The 23,454-nt window shown below is 46.2% G+C and overlaps 2 protein-coding genes across 5 annotated transcripts in view; one reads left to right on the forward strand and one right to left on the reverse strand.

The window, feature by feature from the left end:
• NCOA3 (nuclear receptor coactivator 3) overlaps positions 1-7,814 on the reverse strand; it is a 63,101-nt gene extending 55,287 nt beyond the window's left edge. For 2 of the 4 annotated variants that reach the window (XM_048321453.1, XM_048321452.1), the window contains exon 1: positions 7,485-7,812. The gene's annotated coding sequence lies outside the window, so the exon portion shown is untranslated. Of the gene's footprint in view, positions 1-7,484 lie in introns of all 4 variants that reach the window. The other 2 variants (XM_048321454.1, XM_048321456.1) reach the window with 2 other exon arrangements.
• A 5,145-nt stretch (positions 7,815-12,959) lies between these two features.
• On the forward strand, positions 12,960-21,853 carry LOC125334541 (uncharacterized PE-PGRS family protein PE_PGRS54-like). Its single transcript, XM_048321465.1, has 6 exons — positions 12,960-13,065; positions 15,372-15,459; positions 15,899-16,015; positions 16,207-16,325; positions 19,693-19,954; positions 21,005-21,853. Exons 3-5 carry the CDS (start codon positions 15,972-15,974, stop codon positions 19,929-19,931), a joined length of 402 nt encoding a protein of 133 aa, XP_048177422.1. The 5' UTR covers positions 12,960-13,065; positions 15,372-15,459; positions 15,899-15,971; the 3' UTR covers positions 19,932-19,954; positions 21,005-21,853.
• The last annotated feature ends 1,601 nt before the right edge of the window (positions 21,854-23,454 follow it).

Genomic DNA, 23,454 nt, shown 5'->3' on the forward strand with positions numbered 1-23,454 from the left:
AAACAAGTATTAGGACTGTTCTGCCTCTGATAAAGTCAGCTCACGTCATAGGTTTGCGTTATCATAAATTAGAGAAACATTTGCTAAACTTCCATAGCAGTGAAACCTGCATGTCAGCTAAAAGGTAATTCCAGATACAAGTCACACACTTGAAATAAGACTTTTGGACACTCCACTCTTAAAAAAGTCTGATCCCTACTTAACTCAATAAAGTATCTGCCCTGAAAACTGACTGAGGATCTCCTGCATGCATAAGTGTAACATAAAGGTAGACAGAAAACAGGAAAAAAGCTCACAGACAATATTAAGCAGACATCAAACAGGGCCCTAAAAAAAAAAATTAATAATAACAATAACTTCTGCAGCTGTGTGTTACAGTAAGAGGGTTCAGCTGTGCTGCTTTTGGAGGTTGAGAAACACTGTCACGTGAGCTTAAAAAAAAGTCAATTACTCTTATGTGCCACTCTTCCCACTTTCATCACTTCCATGAAGTTGCAGGTAAGGTGGATATATTTGAAATTGACCTGTGTCCTATAAATCTGTGTTACAGGCATTGATAGCTTCTTTCTGAACAAGTGTTCATATAAACATAGAATATATTTCTACTTAGTAGTAGCTTCCTACAATAAACAAACTTTTATGAGAGTACAATAATTTGTCTTCAGCTTTGCATGTAGTTGTTCACTTTAGCCTAGCTGCACAGGTTAATTTGAAAACTATCTAGACCTAGACACAAAAGGCACTCTTGGTATACCGTACACAAAAGACGTTCTCTACTCTTCTCCCCTCCCCTTTTGTTTTTTTCCCACATAAAAAGATCCTTGGACAAAAATATGAACCTTGATTTCATGGAAGTGAAAACTAGAGTATTAAGCCCAAATCCTGTAAATGCTGGCAAGTGTGTCAGTCTACTCTGCAGGTTCATTTAGACGCACACACCAGCAGCTATTAAAGATCTTAGTCCCATTCTCAGTCCTTAAACCTCAGCCTAGCAACCACGAATTCCCTTACCACCTATGAAGCACCACTGATTACAACAGTATAGGAAAAAAGCAAAAGAAGTAGTTTCTCCTAACAAAACCTAGTATATTCTAATTCTAGAGTCCCGTTAAAAATCCTTCAACCCTAAACCAAACAGCATGGGATTGGTGACCTTCCGAGCCCTTACAGATGTGGTCCATTCAAGAGATTAAAGACATTAATTCTACTCCAAAATAAACATTATTCTAGTATTTATCCCCTTCAGTCAGTTAGTCTGCTTAGCAATATGTGTATGCTCTACACTAGTAAAAAATACACATTAAATGCAGCAGGTCACTCAACATCAGTTGTCAGGACAGCATTCAATATATCTACTCAATCCTTATTGACTTAAGTGAAATTAGTTTTCTAATGCAGATACAGTAGGTAAAGAACTACCAGCAACAACACAATCAGTGTCTCATCCAACTCTTCCCCGTTACAGCCCCTGGGTTTACAGAGGGTGCTGAATTCAGTCTATGCTCAGGCACCACTTGAGTCTCTCTTCTCTATCACATTTGTTTCAGAAGCAGACTCTTAGAGGAACTCCTTCTAGTTTACATTTTGACACGACTGTGGCTACTATAGTCCCATCCCACCCATCCCCTTGCACTGTACTGGCGTTTGGGCAACTAGGGGTAAGATGGTAGCCAGGAGTTGCCTGGGTGGTTAAGTCTGTTTTGGGGTTTAACTTTTATTGTTGGCAAGAAGGAGGGAATGGGCAATTTTGAGTTAAAATCTGTTTGCTGATGACAAGAGACTCAGCCCCAGAGCAAGGGAAAGAGAGGTAACAGAAAAGGAAGCACAATAGCCCTGACTTGGCTTGAGAGCTGTGGAAGTGTACTATGCTGTCTTAAAAAGACAACATTCCATTAACATGCATTTAAAGGGTTCTGGTTTTAAATTTTCAATTAATACTAGAAAGACAAGAGTTTGTTGTGATGTTGCTTACTTTTTACACAGTACAGTAAAGTGAGAGCTTAGCTCCCACCCCAGCATTTAAGAAAAAAGACAAACCTCAACCCAATAGATGAAGGATTCTTTAGGCCCTAACCTAAAACAGCATAAGTCAACGATAAATATCTGTAGTGACAGAAAGACAAGACACATTCCAAGTACAGAGTCCTCTACATCTTGGAGAAAGGTCAGGCAGCTTTTAGTGAACAAGAACAACTTACACAGAAAAGAGCTTTAAGGTAGACAAATGAGATTGAACCTGTAGATCCCTTCAGTTTGATTTTCACCACTGTATCTGAAACTACAATAATTTTAAAAATAACCATTAAATAATCTTTAAGGTTAACTCTTTGACAAAATATATGTTTCCTAATGTCTTTCTTCCTTTGTATATTAAAGATAGGATAATTAAGATTTCTATTTTAGCAGCAGACAGGCCTTACTGGAAATGCTAATCTAGAATTACCGGAAGCAAGAAAAGATGTATTGTCACCTAGCAGCGATCACGTAGTAATAGGAACAGTTAACACACTGTAAAACGAGAAACTGAAGATTAACGTAATCAGTAGTTGATACCCACCATGAGAGTAGTTTACGCGCAGTCTTGCATGTGAGAATTTATTTCTTGACAACTGATTTTCAGCAAGCACTTGCTCACCAAATAGCTTGAAGTTTCAGTCAGGAAGGGATGCCTAACTGAAATTCCAGCAATAAAAGCATGCCTGCATGTTATTAAAGGAAACAGTGGAAAATTTCTCAGGCTGACATCCAGAATGTCTGCGGTTCCTTTTCATATTTCTCTTCTTGCAAAGCAGTTATTAAACCAGACCCTAAAGGCTTTTTTTTTTTTTTTTCTTCTTTCGTGAAGCCTGGAAATTTCCACTGCTTTTAAAGATTTTTAAAAAGCTCTCTCAAATATACTGCTCAAACAACCTTCCACTTCTGCCTAAACAGACTCTTTCATTTAAAGTTTCATTGCTGTAAAGCAGGGCTAAGATGAGAGGGAAGGAAAAAATTTTGCTCAAATACCAAAAGCATTGCTTGGCCAATCTGAAATATTATCATACTGTGTATTAATCTTGATAGAGGTCACTTGACGTTCAGCTACAGACAGACAGATGGGCAAGAGAAGACAAAGCACTTGATAAAGCTGCCTCGTAGCTGTACATTTGAACAGAAATCACGGTGGATGACAACGTAAGCTATTCTGTTCCTATCAAGTGATGGCACTCCTTCAACTTTCTCAAATTTGCACTCGTTTTCCATTGTCCTGAATCCCACTCATCATCCCTACTACCTGCTTATTGTTTCTCTTAAGACTGGCAAGTTTGCTAGTACCAGTTCTACACCTCACCTCTACCAATCTTATTCATTGGCCTTGAAAATACATCACCAAAGATTAGAAGGTTCAACAGAAGACCTACAGCTGTAATACAAAAGTCTTTGAAAGCTACTTCGGCCAGTGAAGATGTTTTCTTTTTCCAGTTTTCTGTGCACTGATTAGAGAAACTGCCTTCCTTCTAAAGGGGGGATCAAATGTACTTTCTAGGTTAACAGATTATGTCGGTTTTGTTCTATTTTAATCAAGTGAACAGTTTGCAGATAAAGTACTCTTGCTTTTGTTGCCATTAGCGCTATCTTTGAATCGATGACTAGATAAATACTTGAAATACTGATTAGGAGAGGATTCTTTCAATTACTACCTAAGAACGTTAAGCAATATGCTGACTGACCTCTGCCCATTGAGCCAGAAATCTCTACTCTGAATATCAAAAAGGCTGCCATAGAATATAAAACCAGGAGGGTACTACAACAAAAGATGCTGCTATGTCTGCTTTAGTTCATTGCAGCAGCAAAGATGGACCAAGCACAAAAAGAACTGCAAACCAAGTCATAATTCCTTATTTCCACCTAACCTCTCTAGCCTAGTCTTTATGGGGAAAGAAAAATTATTATAGGGGAAGATGCCTGAAAAGCCTATCCCTATCACTGGCAAAGAAACTGCAAGTTTTTGTTTGAAATCATCTCCTTAAGATGTAAGCTGCCAAAAATGAAAAACCGTTTTAGAGTTGTCATTGTTGATACAATAAAATAATTTTTGAAGCTTTACTGCTTGTTCCATAAGATTCAAAAAAGCCAATATAGCATTTCCATATACTGATTGACTACGTGTGGATGCACGCACGTGTATGCTCCTGATGGCTGTCTAAAAGGTTTTAGAAAAAGTTTATCCACATAGACCATATTAGCTACCTCCTCAGGCACACACAGCAGGAAAAAGCAAGTAGCAGTTTACCTTTTTCTGTGACTTACTAGCCTCCAGAGAATGTGATGATAAAACACAGCAAGGGTGAGATGTTAATATACTCTACAGGGCAATCTGCAAAGTGTTAGAATTACAAATTGAGTGCACAAAGCAAAACCAGAAGAATGCTACCTTTGATTTAGATTTATTTAGTTCTTCAGACTCACACAAAACCAACAGAGAACTCTTCTCCTGACTGACTGTTCTGAACAATAGTTTCCCCAAAATATTGGAGAGAACATGTATTTCTATTTTTTTTTTTTCAAGTAAATTGTCTTTTACTTAACCCTTCCATTAAAAGATACGGCAACAGAAGTCGCCAAACCCAGTCGCTGTCCCATTACCTTTCACCTTGGGAGGTTGCAGTGAGGCAGGGCATGCTGTTATTAGACACACTGCACACAAAAGATTAAAAATCCTTTATGAGATTGAAGGCAAGGTAATTTTGTTTGACTTTTCAAAAATCAGCTTATTGATAACTGTAAATTTTAAAAGTCACCAGTTAAGTATTATTAAAGTAACAGGATCCATCTGAAATATACCTCGCTTTTATATGGTGCAAAAAATAATTTGATGTACCTTCGCTCAACTGAACGCAGCATACAAAAATCAGAGTAAGTAGAAATACAATTCCATAGCAGATTTAAATTAGTAGCAGTTAAATTCTTTTGTAATTGCCTCTTTCCTAATACACTACATCTAGAAACATCAATAGATCTAGCCAGAGGGGAAGGGGAGAAAAACAAATGAAAAAAACTACATAGGCAGGCTGCCCCAGCATTCGGGTTAGATATTCTTCACCACCCTTTCATACCCTTGTCATAAAGGATACTATTCCTCCCCTCCCCCTCTCCTCCATTTTTTTTTTAATTAAAGCAAGTCAGAAGAATATCTAAGATGTTTCTAAATACTCAAAATGCTTGAACATGAAATGCAGTCATTTAAGATCACCTTTTCGAGAGAGACTAATTTAAATGCAGGAACTGAAGCAACCTCCAGTGTCAGACTGTAGTGTCCAATACCTTTTCACATGCTACAAATGCTTTAATTATGCAGGCAAATATAATCGAGACACCTTTTCTTTCCCACAGTTTTTCAAAATTAAAAGCACACATCCCCTTTGCTATGAAACTGTACCACAGAGATTAATCCTGAAGATTTTGTGATTTCTTGTCCATTATTAAGGAAAAAAACCCACCATGATCAAAAGATAAGGTTCCATTGTAAAACAGATTTGCTTCTCCTTCCTAATCTGCATTTTGTCTCAGCTATACGTTAGGGTACACGTCACTGATACAATGCAAAAAAAGAAAAAAAAAAAAAAAGATAACTAGGCAATGCAAAACTTCCAAGTTAATAAATCCAAAGCCAGGATGAAGAAGGCCTTCAAATGAACAGTTAAAAGAAACACAAAGCCACAGGCAAGCCCAAAATGCACGCAAGTCATATTCCAAATAAAATCAGACTGGAAACAACACATTGTAATCAGGAGAAGTACTTAAAGTGAGGCTGAATGCTGGGTTTATTCTATCACTTCCTGTATCCCACAGCCTCTATCCTCACATCACAGCAGAGAATCCATCAAATCCACTGGTATTAGTTAAAAAAAAACCCCCACAGTAGTAGTAACAGAGTTGAAAGAAATTCTTTACAACAGTCAATTGAACAGCCCACTGTAACAGCAATTAAGAGTAAATATAATGACCGCATGCTATAACGCACAATCTTGTTTAAAAAACAAAAGTAACAAAACTGAAACAAAACAAAAAGCCCAAAACCCCCCAAAACCACCCAGTTTTGTCTGTTTCCTCTACCCAAGCTCTTATTCCCTGGTTTTCACTCATATACTATTTGTTTCTATGAAGCTATACTTTATATGCAGAACATACAACTTTGTTTCATGTGAAGCAGCACATTTTAAGATGAAAATGTTCCATGAGAAAATATTTATTTTTACAATAGCAATGACAGAATTTTAAGCTTATTGTAAGAGTCCATTTTAACTGTGTTACAGATACCATATAGCTAGGTATTACCATACCTCACACTTTCAGATTTCCTTTTGTTTTGTCTTGTTATTCCAGTTAGAATCCAACATACTGTTTTCTGTTAACTTCTATCTAAAAGAGGAAGGAAATACTGAGGATTCAAATGAGTCTGAAGATGAGCTGACAAATTCAGAAGCTTCGCTTTGAAAGGAAAACTTGACTGTGCTTAGGAGCGGGAGCAGAAACCACAAACAAAACCAACTTTAGAACCAAAGAAAGAGAATTGTGGGAATTATCTCAACCTCACGCTACATTCTAACTCATAATCACCCTATTTATATCCCAGAAACACTAACAACTAAAGTGGCATGCGACCTCGGGGCGGGGGGTGGGGAGGGAGAACGCATCATCTCCAGCCCTCAAAAACATAGTTTCATTACAGCTACGAGGCAGAAAGAGGTAAGAGGAATGGAAATGAACCTTTCATTTGCAGTATTTTTCATCCCTTCTCTTATTACCAGAGATAAGGAGGCAAGAGAAGTCAGCTCTGAAACTTACCGAGGCTACAGGATGACCAGGAGAATGCAGCTATCAAGGTGTTTGGAACCGCCTCAGTACCAGATAAACCCAAATGAATGGCAGACGGGGCCATTCTAACCGAGGCGTTTCACCCACACCCCGCTTCTGCTCAGGCTGAGAAACCGTGGGTCAGACGATTCTAAAGCCAAGTCCACAGCGATCTCAGATCTCTTTGTATTCTACGAGGAACCTCCACCCAAAATCACCGTACTTAGATATGCATCACACAGCGATACGAGAAGCCTTCACTCCACACATCAATTCCCCGCCACTGCCTCAGGAATGCTCCTTCCAACTCAGTCGCCAGTAAAGTTACAATAGCTAGAAAGAGGTAAAGGCAGCCACACGTTGCTCGGGGAACCCCCTCATCCCCAGCCCTAGGAATACTCCTCACACAACCCATCTACGCTCCCCTTCCTCCTCCCCTCAGGCAACCACGTTCATATTGAGGAGGGGGGCGAGAGACAGAAAAGAGCCGCCCCTCAGGGCCACCCCCAAGCTTCGCCCTTCCCTGGCAAGGGGCAGCGCTCCCTCCGCCATCCCCGTCCCACCCCAGCACTAGAAGCAGAGGAACGCGAACTAGAACTCTCCTCCCTCCACTCATTACTCATTCCCTCCCTCCAAACCCCACTCACCTAGGAAATGCGCCAAATCTCAGGTACATCTCCGTCTCCCCCACACTCAGCCGCGCACCGCCATTTTCCTCACTGCCTGGATTTAAATCGGGACCGGAGTGGAGACACCAGACGGTGTGAGGCATTGTGGGAGCTGTAGTGCGGCTCCGCGCGGGCGTTCACGGGACCCACTCCCTCTTCCCGTGGGAGCTCATGGTACTTGTAGTCCGCGCCAGGCCCGGTGCCGGAGCCGTCAGGCAGCGCTCCGGTGCCGCTTCTGCATCGCGGCGTTCTCCGCGGTAGGGCGTGCTGAAGCGGGGAGGAGGAAGCGGTCCCAGGGGAAGCTGCCTATGCCGCGCAACCCCAGGCACGTTCCGGCGGCACTTGCACAATGCGGCTAGAGGTCACGCGATGCCGTATCTGTATGATAAGGAGCGTTTTACTGCGGACTAGAGTTCAAAATACAGTGCGGTACCAGCCCTGGGTCGTGCGATTTCCCCCCTTGTTTCTGCTGACCTCCAGCTGTGGGTCCTGATTGTATCCTTGATCCTGTACTCGGGTTTCTCAGGGAGTTTTGGTTCTTGTTTTGTTTGTGTGCAGTGTGTGTTTGTACATGTTGGAGCTGCTCTCCCTGTGGCCGCAGCCGTGAGAGAGCAGGATAACAAAACAAAACAAAAAAATCGATTTTCATGTTACTCTTAAAATTTTCACAGTTTACATTGGGCTTCATTGGCCCTGCCAGTGAGACGTGCGGCACCATCGCGAGGGCTGGAGCTGTCGTGGCGGGTCTGTGAGCACAGATTCCGACCATCGTACAGCCGTTTTCTCCAGCCGCGCAGGGTGATATCCCCGCAGGAGCGTCACAGGGAAGGGATGAGACATCTGGCACTGCCTGAAGCGCGGGAGGAACAAGGCAGAGAACAGCCTGAGAGGGAGACGAGACACCATCCTCGGACACATTGCGCCTTTGCTGTGGGGCCGCCGCCAGCCTGTGAGGCGGGAGCTGGGGAGGGACTTCGACCATTTGGGGGGCTGCCCTCCCTTTATTTTTCTGGAAGATGCTCCTTTTGCGGGGAGGGGGGGTGTACACAAATGTAAATGGCTTTATTAAAGAAACATGCTGCTGTCCGGGCTAGTGTGATTCGTTTTTGCCTTCTTTGGGGACGAGTAAAAAGGGAGGGAATTGGAATCCGCGGGATGATGATGTCATTTCGGGCACCCCAGTGTCACTTGGAGAGTGAAGATGCATTGGAGGAGAAGGTGAGTAGGGTATGAGAGGGCTTAGGTGGTGTTCTCCCAAAAAAGGGAGGTTACAGCCCAAAAATGCCTGGAAGTTTAGAGGGCGTGTTTGTGCAGAAAATATTAAAAACCGTAGCTTTCCTTACCTTTATATATATATAAAATTAATAATTTATATTAAAATGGATTTCAAAATACAACCCCGTATCTAGTGTATTATATACAGGATCTTCGAGGATAAGAAGTCCTAAATATGGATATATAAGGTTTAAAAATGCAAATATAACTTTTATATATATAAATTAAACAAGAAAAGGCTTGAAAATGGAAGAAAATATGGTACCTATGAAGGCAATAGAAATAGCTTAGTGTATTCAGTTTTTTTCTCTCCGTCTAACAGCCTGAGATTGTGGCTGGCACTTAAATCGCTGCTGCCACCTGGTGATAAGAACTGCACGTACTGACGTACTGCAGCCGCTCGGTGAGCCTGTGCCACACTCAAGATGGCGGCTTGGGCACGGGTAACGCCGTCCTTCCCAAGATGGGGGGCGGTCACACATGCGCTTCGTGGAAGGGAAAAATTGCTCAACGTCAGGAGCTTTCTCTTCACAAAGGCGTCCTCCCGCCTGCCTGAGCCCGACCCCGACCCCGCGCTTGCAGCCCGATCCTGCGCGGCGCTTTGCGGTGTGCGGACGCGGATGGTGCAAGAGCAGAGTCGACGTCGGAGTCGGGGTTGGGTTCAGGCGACGGAAAAAAAAGCTTTTCTGAGGAGCGGGACCCTTTTTCCGTACCACACAAACGATGGCGGCCCCGCCGGAAGCGGCTTCTGCCAGATCCCAAGATGGCGAGGATGGGCGGAAGTCACGTGATGCCACACCAACGATAGCAGGTCAGCACGCCGATTTTTGGCGGCACCGTGCGCCGGTGAGGCACCGTGCGCATGCGCTTTTTGGGTAAGGACCAAATATGGTGCCACAAGGTTCCCCACTTCTCCGAAAGGCGTCTTTTCAGCTGCCTGAACCCGACCTCTATTTCGATGCCGACCCGGCGCTTTCAGCGCGATTTTCCGTGGAGTCTCTCGGTGTGGGGTCTCGGGGGTGGGCAGGAGCCGAGCGTGCGGCGGCAGGCAGCGGCGAGGACGTCTCTGTGCCGGTCGTGCCGCGCCGCGCGTGACGAGGACCCCGGGACGCCACGCGGTGCCGGACCGGGCTCCTGGCCACACCCCACCCCCGGGAAATGCATGAAAACTCAAAATGGTCAGAAAATACCAAACAGTCACTAAAGCTGCCTTTGCCATCCCCCTGCTCCCCCAAAGGGCAGGAGCTGTGCAGAGACGGGAGCACACAGCAAGGATGCAGCTCCTCTTTCCCTGGAGGTGAGAGCTGGGGGGGGGGCGGCAGAGCTTGAGGCAAGGTTTCCCAGAGAGGGGGAGCAGGGAGAATTTCAGCTCGTAGCAGCTCTGTGAGTGCCGGATGGACTCCGTGCTGAGCAGGTGGGAGATGTGGGTTGTATTCACGTTCCCAGGAACTGCTGAAATGACAAGTCGCAGCAGCCTCGCGTGTCTGCGTGTAGAACCAGCTCTAATGCTGGCAGCCACGTGTGAACTGGGAAATTAACATCAGGAGGCTGGGAACAAGTCCCAGAAATTGGTTAAAATGAGATGGACTTTGGCTAAACATCTGAAAATCACTTTTGGTTTTGCTTAAGGAATTCAAAACTGAAGCGATTCTCAAGGTGTTGACATTTCTTTTAGTGTAGTATTGGTGAGGTGCTGGCTCAGTACCTTTCTTGCAGCTGCTGTTGGCTGAACAGATCGGCACCTGATTTACCGGTAAGGTCCTGCTTTGTTCACTGCCTCTCACAGCTTGTACAGTAGCCGGAATCCCAGTGGTGCAGGGATGCACTGGAATTTCTGAGTTAACATTAAGTGTTGCCACATGATTTTTACAAGGTTAAATTCCAGTGAATCTGTACCAAAAACTGGAAGACCTGAAGCACAAGAAGCTGTGCTGCAGGACCTGATGGCCTTGGTGTGCCCCTGGCTGTACCTGTTCTGATGCTCCCCTGCTGTGCTGTCGGTGCTGCCTGTCGGTGGGGATGGGCAGATCCAAAGAGCTGGAGTTAAACCCCACGGAGGCATTTCGGAGCAGGCGGGTGGAGCCAAGGCAGAGCTGCTCAGGGACTGCAGGTAGAAACTGAAGCCCTCACAGGGAAAGCTGTGTAATCATCACAATCCTCTGCTTTTCCTATGACAGAACCTGTCCTCAGTCATTCCTGCGGTTTGCAGGGAGTAAAAATGCCCTTGGGGATTTGCTACTGGGACCAGCGATCCATTTTCTGAGGGGAGTCCTTGAAACAGACCTGTGAGAAATGAGGATGCTGCAGCCAGAACAATGGGAATGGAGAGTCCATAGTGAATGTTGTCCGGTGAGTCTCTTGATATCTCTGATCTAATGCTGTGCTATCACAAAGTGACCTCATTCTGATTTAAATTGTCCCAGTGTGCTGAAAGTACACGTTGAAGTACAAAATGCCTGTGGGAAACTTCATGCTCCCAAGGGATTAGTTTAGGGATGTGCAGCTTCTGAACTGCACAAATAATTCAGATTGCCACAGAAGCCTGCTGGGCCATGGTTCTGGGCCAGGAGTATCAGGAAAGTGGAATCTTCATTGCCAGCTCAATAGTTATTTTCCTTGGAGTGATCAAGGAAAATAACAGAACAAAATGGTGTTCATGCCCCACTTGCAAACCACAGAGCAGGATAAATGGTGCAACAGTGTGTTTTTTTCCTGCTCTCTGCACTCGCTCAAGGATGCCCTGAAGTGCTCTGGCTCATGGCAATATAATCTGTGTGTAACAGCTTCCCATGCCTGTCTGTGCAGCTGGGTCAGTCACCGGATGTCCCGTAGAATCCCTGAGGCGGGAAAAGCCTTTTGAGACCATCAGGTCTGACTGCTGCCCCAGCACTGTCAGGGCCACCCCTTAGCCATGTTCCCAAGTGCCGCATCAGGAACCTCCCACCGACACAAATTGGGGTGAGGGCTGCAGGCACAGACAGTGTCATTTCTCACTGGCAGGGGGGCTGGGGGTTCCCAGAGGGGCTCCAAAACCCCTGGCCTTCCCAGGCACGATGGCTGGTGTGGAGAACACAGGCTGCAGGGGGGAGCAGCCCAAAGCCAGACTTGAGATCATTTCCCTGCAGTTCAAGGAGCCGGTGCCCAAAGCACCTTTAACTCCACTGTGCTTGGCACCTTTTTGTACGTGTAGGTTTTTATGCACTTGGAACCAGATTTTGGGATCTGCCATTGAATTCAGTGGATTGTCTCAGCCAGAGACCTTTTTGCTGACCTAAGAGTAGCTTTTGAACCCCAGAGCCACAGGGTACGTAGTATTTTACAGCACCAGAGCAAGACCCAGCGGATTATCCTGTTCAGCGACGCAGCTGCCCATGAGGGCCAGGTCAGCTGGGACAGCCCTCCCTGTCATGCATTTTCCTCCGTCGGAGAAGGAGAAACCGCTTGGCTTTACTCTGCAGGGTTCACCGAGGCTGTGAATTGTAATCCAGAGCATCTTCAGGCTCCTGGTGCTTGGGGCTGTGGTCTTTGGTGTGCAGAACACACCCCGATCTGTGTAACTCGGGTTCAGATGCACATTTCCAGAGTTACTCAGACTGGGAAGATGCCAAGAGGGTGGTGGGAACAGCTTTCTCCCGGGCCTGAACACCCTCAAGGCAGGGATGATTTTTATATGTTTGTTGTCTTTTATTTCCCGGCCCAGGGCTAAGTTGGTGTTCCCTGAATTGGATGCGTAGTTAGGGCATGCAAAGGATCATGACAAGCGCAGCACTGAAAACGTCAGGATGAAACAATTCTCAAGAAACTCAACTTTCTAAAGCATTTGTCAAGATAAAATCATACAGGAATGACCTTGGCAGAAAAGGCCCCGTGAAGAAAGGCAGCAGGAGAACAGCATTGAACAGAAACACTAAGGAATTGCTGCTGGCTCCCGGTGTCCTGTTTTTTTCAGGCAGGTTTTCTACTGAATTGAAAGGCAGTGTTCTTGCCTCTGCAAGGCACCTGCATCCTACCAGAAGGAGAAAGTGTGGAGCAGCAAGTGGGAGGAAGGACCAGTTTTAGACCTGCCCTTGGATTCCAGTTCCTCGTGGAGGGTCTGTGCTGCCTGAAGTACCAACGAAGTAAATCCTGGAGTACCTGTTTGTTCACCTGCTGAGCTTGGAAGACACATACTGGACGTGAAATTCCAGGGAAGCTGCACTTGCAGTAGTGGCTGGAGCAAGAAGCAGTGGAAGCTGTTTGCTATGTGTTTGTTCCCCACCCTCACCTCAGTTTCCTGGGGCCCCAGGTAATCACACGTCACCTTTGCTTTTTCCGAGGTCTTTGCTGAAGTGCTTCTAAATGTGGCAGTGATGTTTTCCATAGCTGGAATTTACTTCTGTTTTGAGAAGCGTGTCTCATTGTGCAGTCTGGGATTTAACAGTTCCCATGAAAGGATAATTGCACTGGAAGAAGGCAAATGAAGCCAAGAGCCTGGACTAGGATGCCACAGGCTCCTGCCGAGCACGGGTTACAAAACACCAACCCCCCAGGTTACAAAAATACTAAACTGAAAGCCCATGTCACAAAATACCACCCTCCCCCCGCCTACAGAAATACCAAAAAAACCAGCCTACCAAAAAAAAAAAATCAGATTCCAAGATACCAGAATAACCTAGTTCCAAAATAATAGAAAACCAAGTTAAAAAATATCAGAAAACCAGGTTTCAAAATACCAGAAAACCAAGTTCGAAAACACAAAAGTACCCTAGTTTCAATATACAAAGTTCAGAAATAGCAAAGTAACTCATTTTCAAAATAGTAGAATACCAAATCCCAAATTACCAAAGTAGTCCAGTTTTATAATACCAGAAAACCAAGTTTCAAAATAGCAAAGTAACCTAGTTTCAAAATACCAGAATACCAGGTTCCAAAATACCAAAATAATTCCATTTCAAAATATCAGAATATTAAGTTCCAAAAATATCAAAATGGCCCAATTTCAAGTATCAGCTTCCAAAATACCAATTTTCAGCTGTCTTAGATGTGCAAGATTCCCAAACCCAAAAGAGTGCATTACTGTCAAAATGGGATCTGTGCTACCAAAATGGATATTTTCTCTTCCAAAAAAGCTTTCCCCTCGTGACCATCAATACTTGTATTTATTTTGATTATTTAGCCAGATGTAATAAGAATTTTACTTTAAAAGTGAACAATTGTAGTACTTTTCTGCTTAGTTAGTGTCTGTGAGAACCAGCATTTGGGCAGGAGAGCTGCAGTCGGGAGCAAAGGATGGAGTAATCTGCTCCCTGGATGGACAGGGAAAGACTGAGTAGCAGGCAAAGGGAGTATTTATAAACTATATCGATATTCACTGAAATTCAGGGTAGACCAGAGATGGGGATGAAATTGTTGTTTGAGTTTCATATACATGTCTTGAACTGGGGTCAATACAGAGTTAGATTGTTGAGCTGGCTTTGCCTCTTTTTTTACTAGTTGTTCTTTTACTAAGCTTGAGACTTTATTCCCAACAATATATGTGAAACAAATCCATCTTTCCCCTTTTGGACATTTGCTTCCCAACCTGCTCCCACTCAGGCCCTTCCCAGCTTCGAGGGAAATTCACTCCCTCTTCAAGCCCCAAAATCATGGAAAAGTTCCTTTGTATCCTTCTCTCCACAGCCCCTACGTGGATTAATCAACTTTTCCGAGCTGATTAATGGTTTGACAGAAGAACTGCCTGGAGAGCAGCTGAATTCCCACAGCAAAATTCCTGACTGAGGGAAACGACCTTGGGTTCCTCCCCTTCCTGTAAAGCCTGGGAAATCTGGGAAAATCACAGCTCCAAAGGAGCTGCTCCCCTCGCCCCCGGATTCAAAGAGAAATGGAGAAACACTCGAGGAAGTTTTGAGATAAAACCACTGCAGATAAAATTGAAATGAGCCCTTCAGCCCTTTTTTTGTGTGGTATTTAGGATGCAAGGGAAAGAAGGGCTGGGTAATCCCTGGGATTAGGGAACAGCACGGCTGAGGTCCCAGATTTCGAGGCCAGGTAATGGCTGGAACAAAACATTAATACGGACTTTGTCTTTAAAAGCAAAAGCTTTGAAAATTAGGAATAGAACAGAAACTCTCATTAATTCAGGACTGTACAGAGCCTAAAGCCTCCTTAGGTTTTCAGCTCAAAGCAACTTTCTTTTTCATGGGGCCATAAACAGATTTTTTCTGACTTTTTAAAGCTGTTTCCTCTACTAAAATCCATTCAGCTGTCAATCCATCCTCCTTCAGAAGGTGTCAGTGCAATCTACCTTAAATTAAAAAAAAAGCCCAGGGAAGAAGATCTTATCTCCCAGATGGAGAGTGGGACTGGAAGAATAATAAAAGTGAAAGTGATTCACCAGGACTGGTGATGAAAAAATCCGTGATGGAATCAAGATTAGGGTCTTAATCTGCTCCCTTCTTTCCACCTTGCCCCAGATCTGGGGCAGCTCTTGCTGGGCTGGATCCAGGATCACTGAAAGCGCCAAAGGCTTCCAGGAACTTCAAATGCAGCAAAAATCCCCCCAGGTCTGCCTGAAATAGGAATATTGGGTTTAAAATGGGCCTTTTGTTACAGGGCTGGAATTAGGGAGCCGCCTAGCAGGGACTGAAAACACGTCTGAGGATCAGCAGAGGAAAAAGCAGCTTTTTCCTGCTGTCTGCAGGTCAGAGCTCTTTAAATGGGGGCTGTTAAATGTCCCTGGCCACAGGAGATTGGGGAAGCAGAGGTGAAGGGAAAAAATCCTCTTTATTCCCTGATTGATCCCTGAGCTTGGGCTGCTCCAAAATGCAGCCCCAGAAAAAGAAGAAGCAGAGAGAGGGAATTTGTGCCTGCAGGGAGGGGCTTTGCAAAGGGCTGGGTGACAGCAGCTTTAATGCTTTAACTAATTCTTTAATTGGTGTTTTAATGTGTTGATGCCCAGCCCCATAAGATGTTTTTAGGGTGAGGGATATGATGAGGGCATAAAAAGGAGGATGGTGGATCCATGATCTCCATCCCAGAAGAGAAACCTGAGTTATTCCTTGATAATCCCAGCACTAACCAAGCCAAGGATTTTCCAGTATTCTCCCTGTATGGATGGGAAGTGTCTGTTTTCCCTGCAGCAGCTGTTGGGAGAGTGTGGAACAGCCTGTGGACCTGCAGGGGAGAAACCTCCCTCTGGAAAATCCAGGTGTGATGTTGGAGTGGCCCATGCCTGGCCAGGCAGCACCCAGGTACAGGTAAGAAGGAAAAAAAAAATCCCAAAATCCTGGAATTTTTAAGGTTGGAAAAGCACTTAAAGGTCATCAAGTCCAACCCTCAACCAGCACCACTACGTCCCCAAGTGCCACACCCACGGGTTTTTTGAAGACTTCCAGGGATTGGGACTCCAGCACTCCGGTGTGCTCCAGTGCTTTCCAACCCTCTCCAGGGTCCAGCTGCAGCATTCTGGCACCTGCTGCTGTGAAAGAGCTTCATGGATGATCCCAGCTGGAATCCCACCTGGAGCCCTCTGGCACAGAGCCCACAGCGCCCGGGGATGCGTCACAGGTAAGCAGCATCTCCCAGCACCTTTTGCTCCCCAAGAATTCCAAGGTTCAACCCCTAAAGAACGCATCCTACCGATCGAATCCTAAAGTGACGGGGATAGGTGGTGGCAGGAGGATTACTGCACGGGGAGATCCCAACACAGCCCTGCAGGATCCCTGCAGCCTCTGGGACTGCTCCAGATGTTTTTCCAGGTGTTTTATTGCATTGCAGGGGGGTTCTGCTGTGCTGCCCCTTCTCGAGCAGAATTCTGGGCTGCCCTGGCCATTGTGTGTGTTTGGTAGTCGCAATTAATATTTCAGTAAAAAGGCACCTGCTCTTCCCAGCCTTCAAACTTGCTTGTGTTCCTTGTTTTCCCATCCTGAGCTGTCCACAACAGCTGCATCTTAAATTTCATCCCAGATCTTTAATAATCTGGACTTAGTGAGAGAAACAAACTGCCCAAGGAAGCAATTAACTTAAATTTACCTGAATCCAAAACCTTCCCCAAAGACATGAACGAATTCCAGGTGGTTCATGCCTGGGAAGGGCTTCCAGCATGTGTGCGTTAAGTTTCTTTCTAGCCTGGATGTTCCTGATTTCCTTGTCCAAGAATCAAAGCTTAAACACGGAATTTACTGCTTCCAAAAAGTTTTGAGTTGTGCATTAAACGGCAATTGGTGTGCTGAGGTATTTCCTTAAGTAAAGGAAAAATAAATGGAAAAAGGAAAAAGAAGAGAGAGAAAGAGAAAGGGCAAGAAAGAGGTGGGAAAGAGAAAGGGAAAGGAAAGGGAAAGGGAAAGAAAGAGGTGGGAAAGAGAAAGGGAAAGGAAAGGGAAAGGGAAAGAGGTGGGAAAGAGAAAGGGAATGGGAAGGGAAAGGAAAGGAAAAATTAGACATAAAAATAAAATTAAACCCAAAAATAGATATAAAACCAGAAAAAGAGACAGCAAGAAAAACAGAAAGAAGAAGAAAGAAAAATGAAAATAAAAAGAGAAAGAGAAAAGGAAAAGGGAAAGAAAAAAGTGAGGAAGAGGAAAAGGGAAGAGCAGGTGGTAAAAATTGATGCTTGAATGTTATAGAATCTCATTTAAATTAAATTAGAAGTTTCTGTTTGCTCTAGAGTTGGAACCAAGGATAACAAATGGTGCCAGGTGACATGAGGGGAACAGGATTTTCTGAGTGGTCCCAAATGAACTGGATAAAATAATGGAGCAGGGAGGCAGTTTAGGGAACCCTTGATACCGCCAGAAACTCCTCCAGGAGGAAAAAATCCTGACTAAATAAGCCCTGTGGCGTTCCTCCCTCAGCTCTGTCCCACTGCTCTGCTCTGGGCTGTGGGATTGGACACAACCAACCCTGCAGCACCTGGGGACTCACTGAAAAAGGGGTTTTTTCACTAAAAAACACTAAATGCCTCTTTTGCTGAGGTGCTGTGCCACCCGTAGGCCAGCTGTGGCCAGCTGTGCAGGGCAGCTCCTGCAGAGCTTCTTCCTTCTGCTGCCTGCGCTCATTCCCGGCTTGGAAAAATCCCTTCCCGGAGCCAGCGACCTCCTCCCTGGCCTGATCCCTGCTGCTTTTCCTGGAGACAGGAGCGGAAATTGTCCATTTTTGCCGTTCACTGCTTGGCAGTCACAAAAATGTCCTTGTCCCACTCAGCAGTGCCTGCAGCAGGGGAGCCCTGGCTGCCGCTCAGCGGATTCCTGCTCTTCCCGGCACGGATGGATGCATCCAAGCGCTGATTGCTGATCCCTGTGCTGACAGCCGCGCTGCCGAGGTGCAGCCTGCTCTAGCAGAGCATTTGGACACGGCAGGGATTCGCCTGAGCTTTCTTACCTCTCCCAAATATTCTGTTTCACATGTGCAGGGAGTTAATTCTCTCTGCGGATCCAGTTTTCTGTTCTGATGTTGCTATTTCTAGCAGCATGTGTTCTCTGGGCTGGAGTTACACATTTCCCTGTCCCTGCGCCAGGCCCAGGAGCTGCATTGTTTCTTCTGAGCATCCGCTGTGGCTTTTCCCAATGCTTTTCCTTTTTTCAGGCTATTCTCTGGGATGGAATTTTGCCTCCGTGCCTCAGTCCAGCACTCCCAGGGTGCTGCTGTGCTGGAAAAGCTGCAGCCCGTGGACAGGGTCACTTGGGCAGGGTTGGAAACTGGCTGATGGCCAGCCCAGGGAGGGGTGGGAATGGTGCCGTACCCAGTTGGGAGCAGCCTGGTGTCCCCCAGGGATCAGCGCTGGGCCCAGTCCTGTTCAATATCTTTATTGATGATCTGGATTAGGGGATTGAGGGCATCCTCGGTAAATTCACAGATGGCATCGAGTCAGGTGGGATGTGGATCTGCTGGAGGGCAGGGAGGCTCTGCAGAGGGATCGGGACAGGCTGGATCCATGGGGTGAGACCAGCAGTGTGAGGGTCAACAAGGCCAAGTGCCTGGTCCTTCCCTTGGCTCACCGTGGAACACTGCAGGCTGGGGGAAGAGGGGCTGGAAAACTGGGAAAGGCCCTGGGGGTGCTGGGGACAGCAGCTGGACACGAGCTGGGTGTGCCCAGGTGGGCAAAGCCAAGGGCACCTGGGCTGTGCCAGCTCGGGGTGACAGCAGGGCCAGGGCAGTGCCTGTCCCTGTGCTGGTACTGCTGGGGCACCTCCAGTGCTGGGGGCAGCTCTGGGACAAGAGGGACACGGAGGGGCTGGAGCGAGTCCAGGGAAGGGAACAGAGCTGGGAAGGGGCTGGAGAGTTCCTGAGGGAGCTGGGAATGGGCTGGAGAGTTCCTGAGGGAGCTGGGAAAGGGGCTCAGGCTGGAGCAAAGGAGGCTCAGGGGGGACCTTGTGGCTCTGCACAAGTCCCTGACAGGAGGGGGCAGCCGGGGGGGTCGGGATCTGCTCCCAGGGAACAGAGACAGGAGGAGAGGGAACGGCCTCAGGCTGGGCCAGGGGAGGCTCAGGGTGGACGTCAGCAGGAATTTCCGTATGGAAAGGGCGCTCAGGCCTTGGAAGTGCTCAGGGAGGTTTGGAGTGCCCATCGCTGGAGGTGTCCCAGGAAGGCCTGGCCGTGGCACTCAGCGCTCTGGGCTGGGGACAGGGTGGGGATGGGGCACAGGCTGGGTTCGATGGTCCCGAAGCGCTTCTCCAGCCCAGCGATCCCTCAGGGGATGTGAGGGGCCCGCGGGGTCCCGGGGCCGCTCCCGCCCCGCGCCTGACGGGCACCGACTGCGGCCGCCAGGGGGCGCCAGGAGCCGCTAGTCACGCACGCGCTGCGCCCGCTCCCGTGTGCAGCGCCGCTCCCGCACCGGCCTGGCCGCGCCGCCTCAGGCACGGAGGATCAGCTCCGGCAGAGCGGCTCCCTGTCTCCCCTGCCACTGGAGCTGCATCGTTCCCTTCGCTTCTTGCAGCTTGTGAGGCGGGGCTGCGCTGCGTGGAGGGATGTTGCTGGGCGGCGGAGGGATACGGCTGCACGGTGCCGGGGGACCCCGGCGGGGGCGGCGATGGCACGGCCGAGCTCGGGAGTGGCGCAGCCGATCTCCGTGGCGGCGGGCGAGGAGGCGCTGGGGCCGCGGGGGACTGGCTCCGTGACTCCGGCACGGCAGAACTCAGCGGTGGCGGGCGAGGAGGCGGCGGTCAAGCCAAATGATCTCTAAAGAAAGGAAAAGGGAGGTATTGTTATAAATGTACTGTGGTATTGGCTTTTCGCATGTTCCATAATTGTTATGAATGTATTGTGATGTTGGCTTTTTTCATGTTCCTTAATGTTAGAAAAACTTTGCCTAGGTTGTGTAATGTAATGCTATAGAATGTCTGTAGTTTGGGTGGTCAGTTTGGGAAGGATGCAGGGGGTCTTCCCATTCCTGGAAAATCTTATCAGAAGAAAAAAAAAAAGCCCGAAACCAGAGCCAAGGAAAAAAATAAGACTGATAAGATGATACTCAGCAACTCCAAAGAATTAATGAATTATGCATAGTGGTGATTGCTACAGCGGGGATTACTGTTAACACGCATATATCAAACCAAGAGTCCCGTGGAATGGAAATATATATATGGACGGATTGTTGGTAGATGTTTCAGAAATGTTTACTTCCCCAGAAGTTTCAACTTCTCTCTGTGCCATTTAGTTTGTGTCTATGTTATGTAGTTTGTGTCCATCGTCTTGTGTGTCACAGGGCTTTGTTATGTCTCGATGCTTTATCGGCATCGTTCTGGGCCACATCGGCAGCGGGGGTCTCTGCTCGCGTACTTTCTCAGATCGGGCTTAGTCTGGCATCTTTACATTTTTGCTTTTTGAGACCAGAAGAAGTACACAAGATATTCTCATCCATCTTCCTTCTCGCTTTTGATAAGCACCTTCTTTTCACGTTCCATTCCCTTGGACTTCTCTTTGGAGAGTATTAGACTCTTCTCACGTGACTGCGGTGGTTCTGTAGGTTCCGCTGCCTCAAAGCGTGTCGGGCTCGAGAATTAATCTTCTGGAGATTTATTTCAAGCCCTTGCATCATCTTTGTTTATATTGGGCGCACCACCTTGTTCGTGTGCCGCTTAGGGTCGGAGCTGCCCTGCCCCGGCACGTAGGGTCACGGTTAAGTAGAAGAGTTATCAAACTTAGTGGTTCATCTCTTTTCTATGGGTTTTTGGGTAGAAAACTTACGGGCCCGGTGTGGGAATAACTCCCAGCCCTCGGCGTCTCGTTGACCGCCTCCCGTTGTCTCGCAGGTCCCCGAGGCGGCTTCGGATCTCCGCGGTCACCGACGCTGCCGATTTTCCCGGCGCGCGCCGTTCGACGTCGAGGAGCGGCATCCAGAAGCTGTGTCGGAGCATCTTCCTGGCTGGAATGTTTTGAGTAAGGGCTGCAGTCAGGGTGTAAGCTGAAGGGTGTGTGACTCTGTGTGTGTGTGACTGTGTCTGTCTGCCTGCGAGAAGAGTGCGGGCGTGGAATGGTTCTGACCTTGTGTGTGGGAGTTTTGCCTTTCAGGCTTTTCAGCTACTTTTTAAACATAGAGTAAAAACAACCCAGCTGCGCTGGCTGGGGATTTTTTCCCTCCCAGCTGGGTTTTTTTATCTGGGACCCGGCCGGTCTGTGAGGTGCCGTTCATTGCCAGGGTTTGGGTGCCGACCGTGCCGGGGATTTGTCAGGCGGGATGATTTTGGGGCTCCCGGGAACCGCGTTCCCATGGGGTGCTCTCGAGACGAGAGCGAGGGTGGGTTTGTGTGTCAGCTGAAGGAGGTGTGTGGTGGATGAGTGTTTTCTTCTCCGTGTGCTGCTGTTGTTTTGGGTTTCCTGGCACAATAAAATGTAATGAATTTTCCAGAAATAGAACAATTGTTACATTGTACTGATAGGGGGTTGGCTTGTGTTGCTCTGTGTTCGTGTTTGCTGCTGCACTTGCACATATTGCTCTGTATGTCAATTGGACTTTGACCAGTGTGCATATGGATTGTACTTGTGCTTGTGTACATTGTTGTTTCCACTTGCTTTGCTGAAGTGTAAATAAAAAACCCTCAATCAAGTTGAATAAACCCTAATAAAGATACCCCCCTCCCCCCCTTTTGGTTGCTCTCTTCCTTTGGTGTGGTTTAGTAATTTTTTCGCCGTATTTCTTGCTTTGCTACTCTGCTTTGCTTTACTTTTCAGTCTATTCCTCACTTAACTTTTTCTAACTCTTTATCTTTTTCTCACGGTTTAACTGTTTCTGGATGTCTCTGTCACTCTATTTCTCAGTTTCTCTTTTTCTCTTCAACACTAATTCTCTTTTAAACTCAATGTCTTTTTCTCTCAAACCCTATTTTTCTGTTTCTCTATTCCTTTTTCTCTCTATTTCTCTTTCTTTCTGACTCTTTCTTTCTTTCTTTCTTTCTTTCTTTCTTTCTTTCTTTCTTTCTTTCTGACTTTGACTTTTGAACTGCTTTTTTTACCTTCCTTCCTTTGTTCATTTTTACCTTTCTACCTTTGTTTGTTTCTGTAGCAGCTTGGAAAAAAACAGAGACCACTCTTTCTTCAGGCAGGATCTCTCTTTATTACACAAGCCCCAGTATTTCTGTGTTTCTATTTTGGGAAAGTTTTAAGAGAGTTTTGGCAATGGGCACAGGGAAAGACAAAACAGATCCATGCCCACACACTTGTCAGGGCAGACTTTCTGCCCCTTCTAGGCCACTGACTCAAACATGAAACCTCCCCGCTTTCTGGGAGGTGAAGGAAGAACAGTCACACCTGGTGCTTCTACCTGTAGTCATTTGCCTGCTCTGCATCTTTCCCAAGAGAGCAGAAGGCGCTTAGCAAAGTGAAGATCAATGGAACAAGTTGCTCTTCCACTCAGGGCTCTCGTTAAGGCTGGAATGGCTGCTGCCAGCCTCTGCACTTTCTGCCTCGCCAGCTTCCTCCCTTTGTTCATTTCTGCCTTTTTAACTTTCTACCTTTGTTTGGTTCTGACTCTCTACCTTTCTATTTTTCTACCTTTGTTGCTTTCTACCTTTCTAAATTCCTAACTTGACATGTTTGTTTGTTTCTACCATTTGAACTTTCTATCTTTCCATCTTTCTTCATTTCTAACTTTCTACATTTCTACCTTTGTTCATTTCTGCGTTTCTACCTTTCTGCATTTGTTCATTTCTACCCTTCTGACCTTCTGCCTTTCGACCTTTTTCGTTTCTACTTTTATGACTTTGTACCACCTTTCTAAGTTTTCTCTCTTTTTACCTTTGTTCATTTTTACCTTTGGTAGTTTCTAACTTTCTACATCTCTGACTTTCTATCTTTGTTTCTACTTTTCTGACTTTCTACATTTCTAACTCTCTATTTTTGCTTGTTTCTACCTTTCTACATTCATAGCATTTTTGTTTCTACCTCTCTAACTTTCTACCTTTGTTTGTTTCTAACTTTCTAGATTTGTCCCTTTCTGCCTTTGTTTGTAACTTTGAAACTTTATACCTTTGTTTTTCTCCCCATTTTTACCTTTCTAACTTTGTTTGTTTCTAACACTCTACATTTCTAACTTTGTGCCTTTCTAAATTTGTTTTTTACTTTCTAACTTTTACCTTTCTAACTTTGTTTCTAACCTTCTTGTTAGAGTGAAGGCTCCTCTGGGCTCAGGCCCAGAGGGAAGCCAAAGCAATAGGTTTGAATTAAAACCTTTGGACAAGCTGACATCCATGAAGCCACACCAAAG

This window comes from Corvus hawaiiensis, chromosome 17 (genome assembly GCF_020740725.1).
Source record: "Corvus hawaiiensis isolate bCorHaw1 chromosome 17, bCorHaw1.pri.cur, whole genome shotgun sequence".
Taxonomy (NCBI): Eukaryota; Metazoa; Chordata; class Aves; order Passeriformes; family Corvidae; genus Corvus; species Corvus hawaiiensis.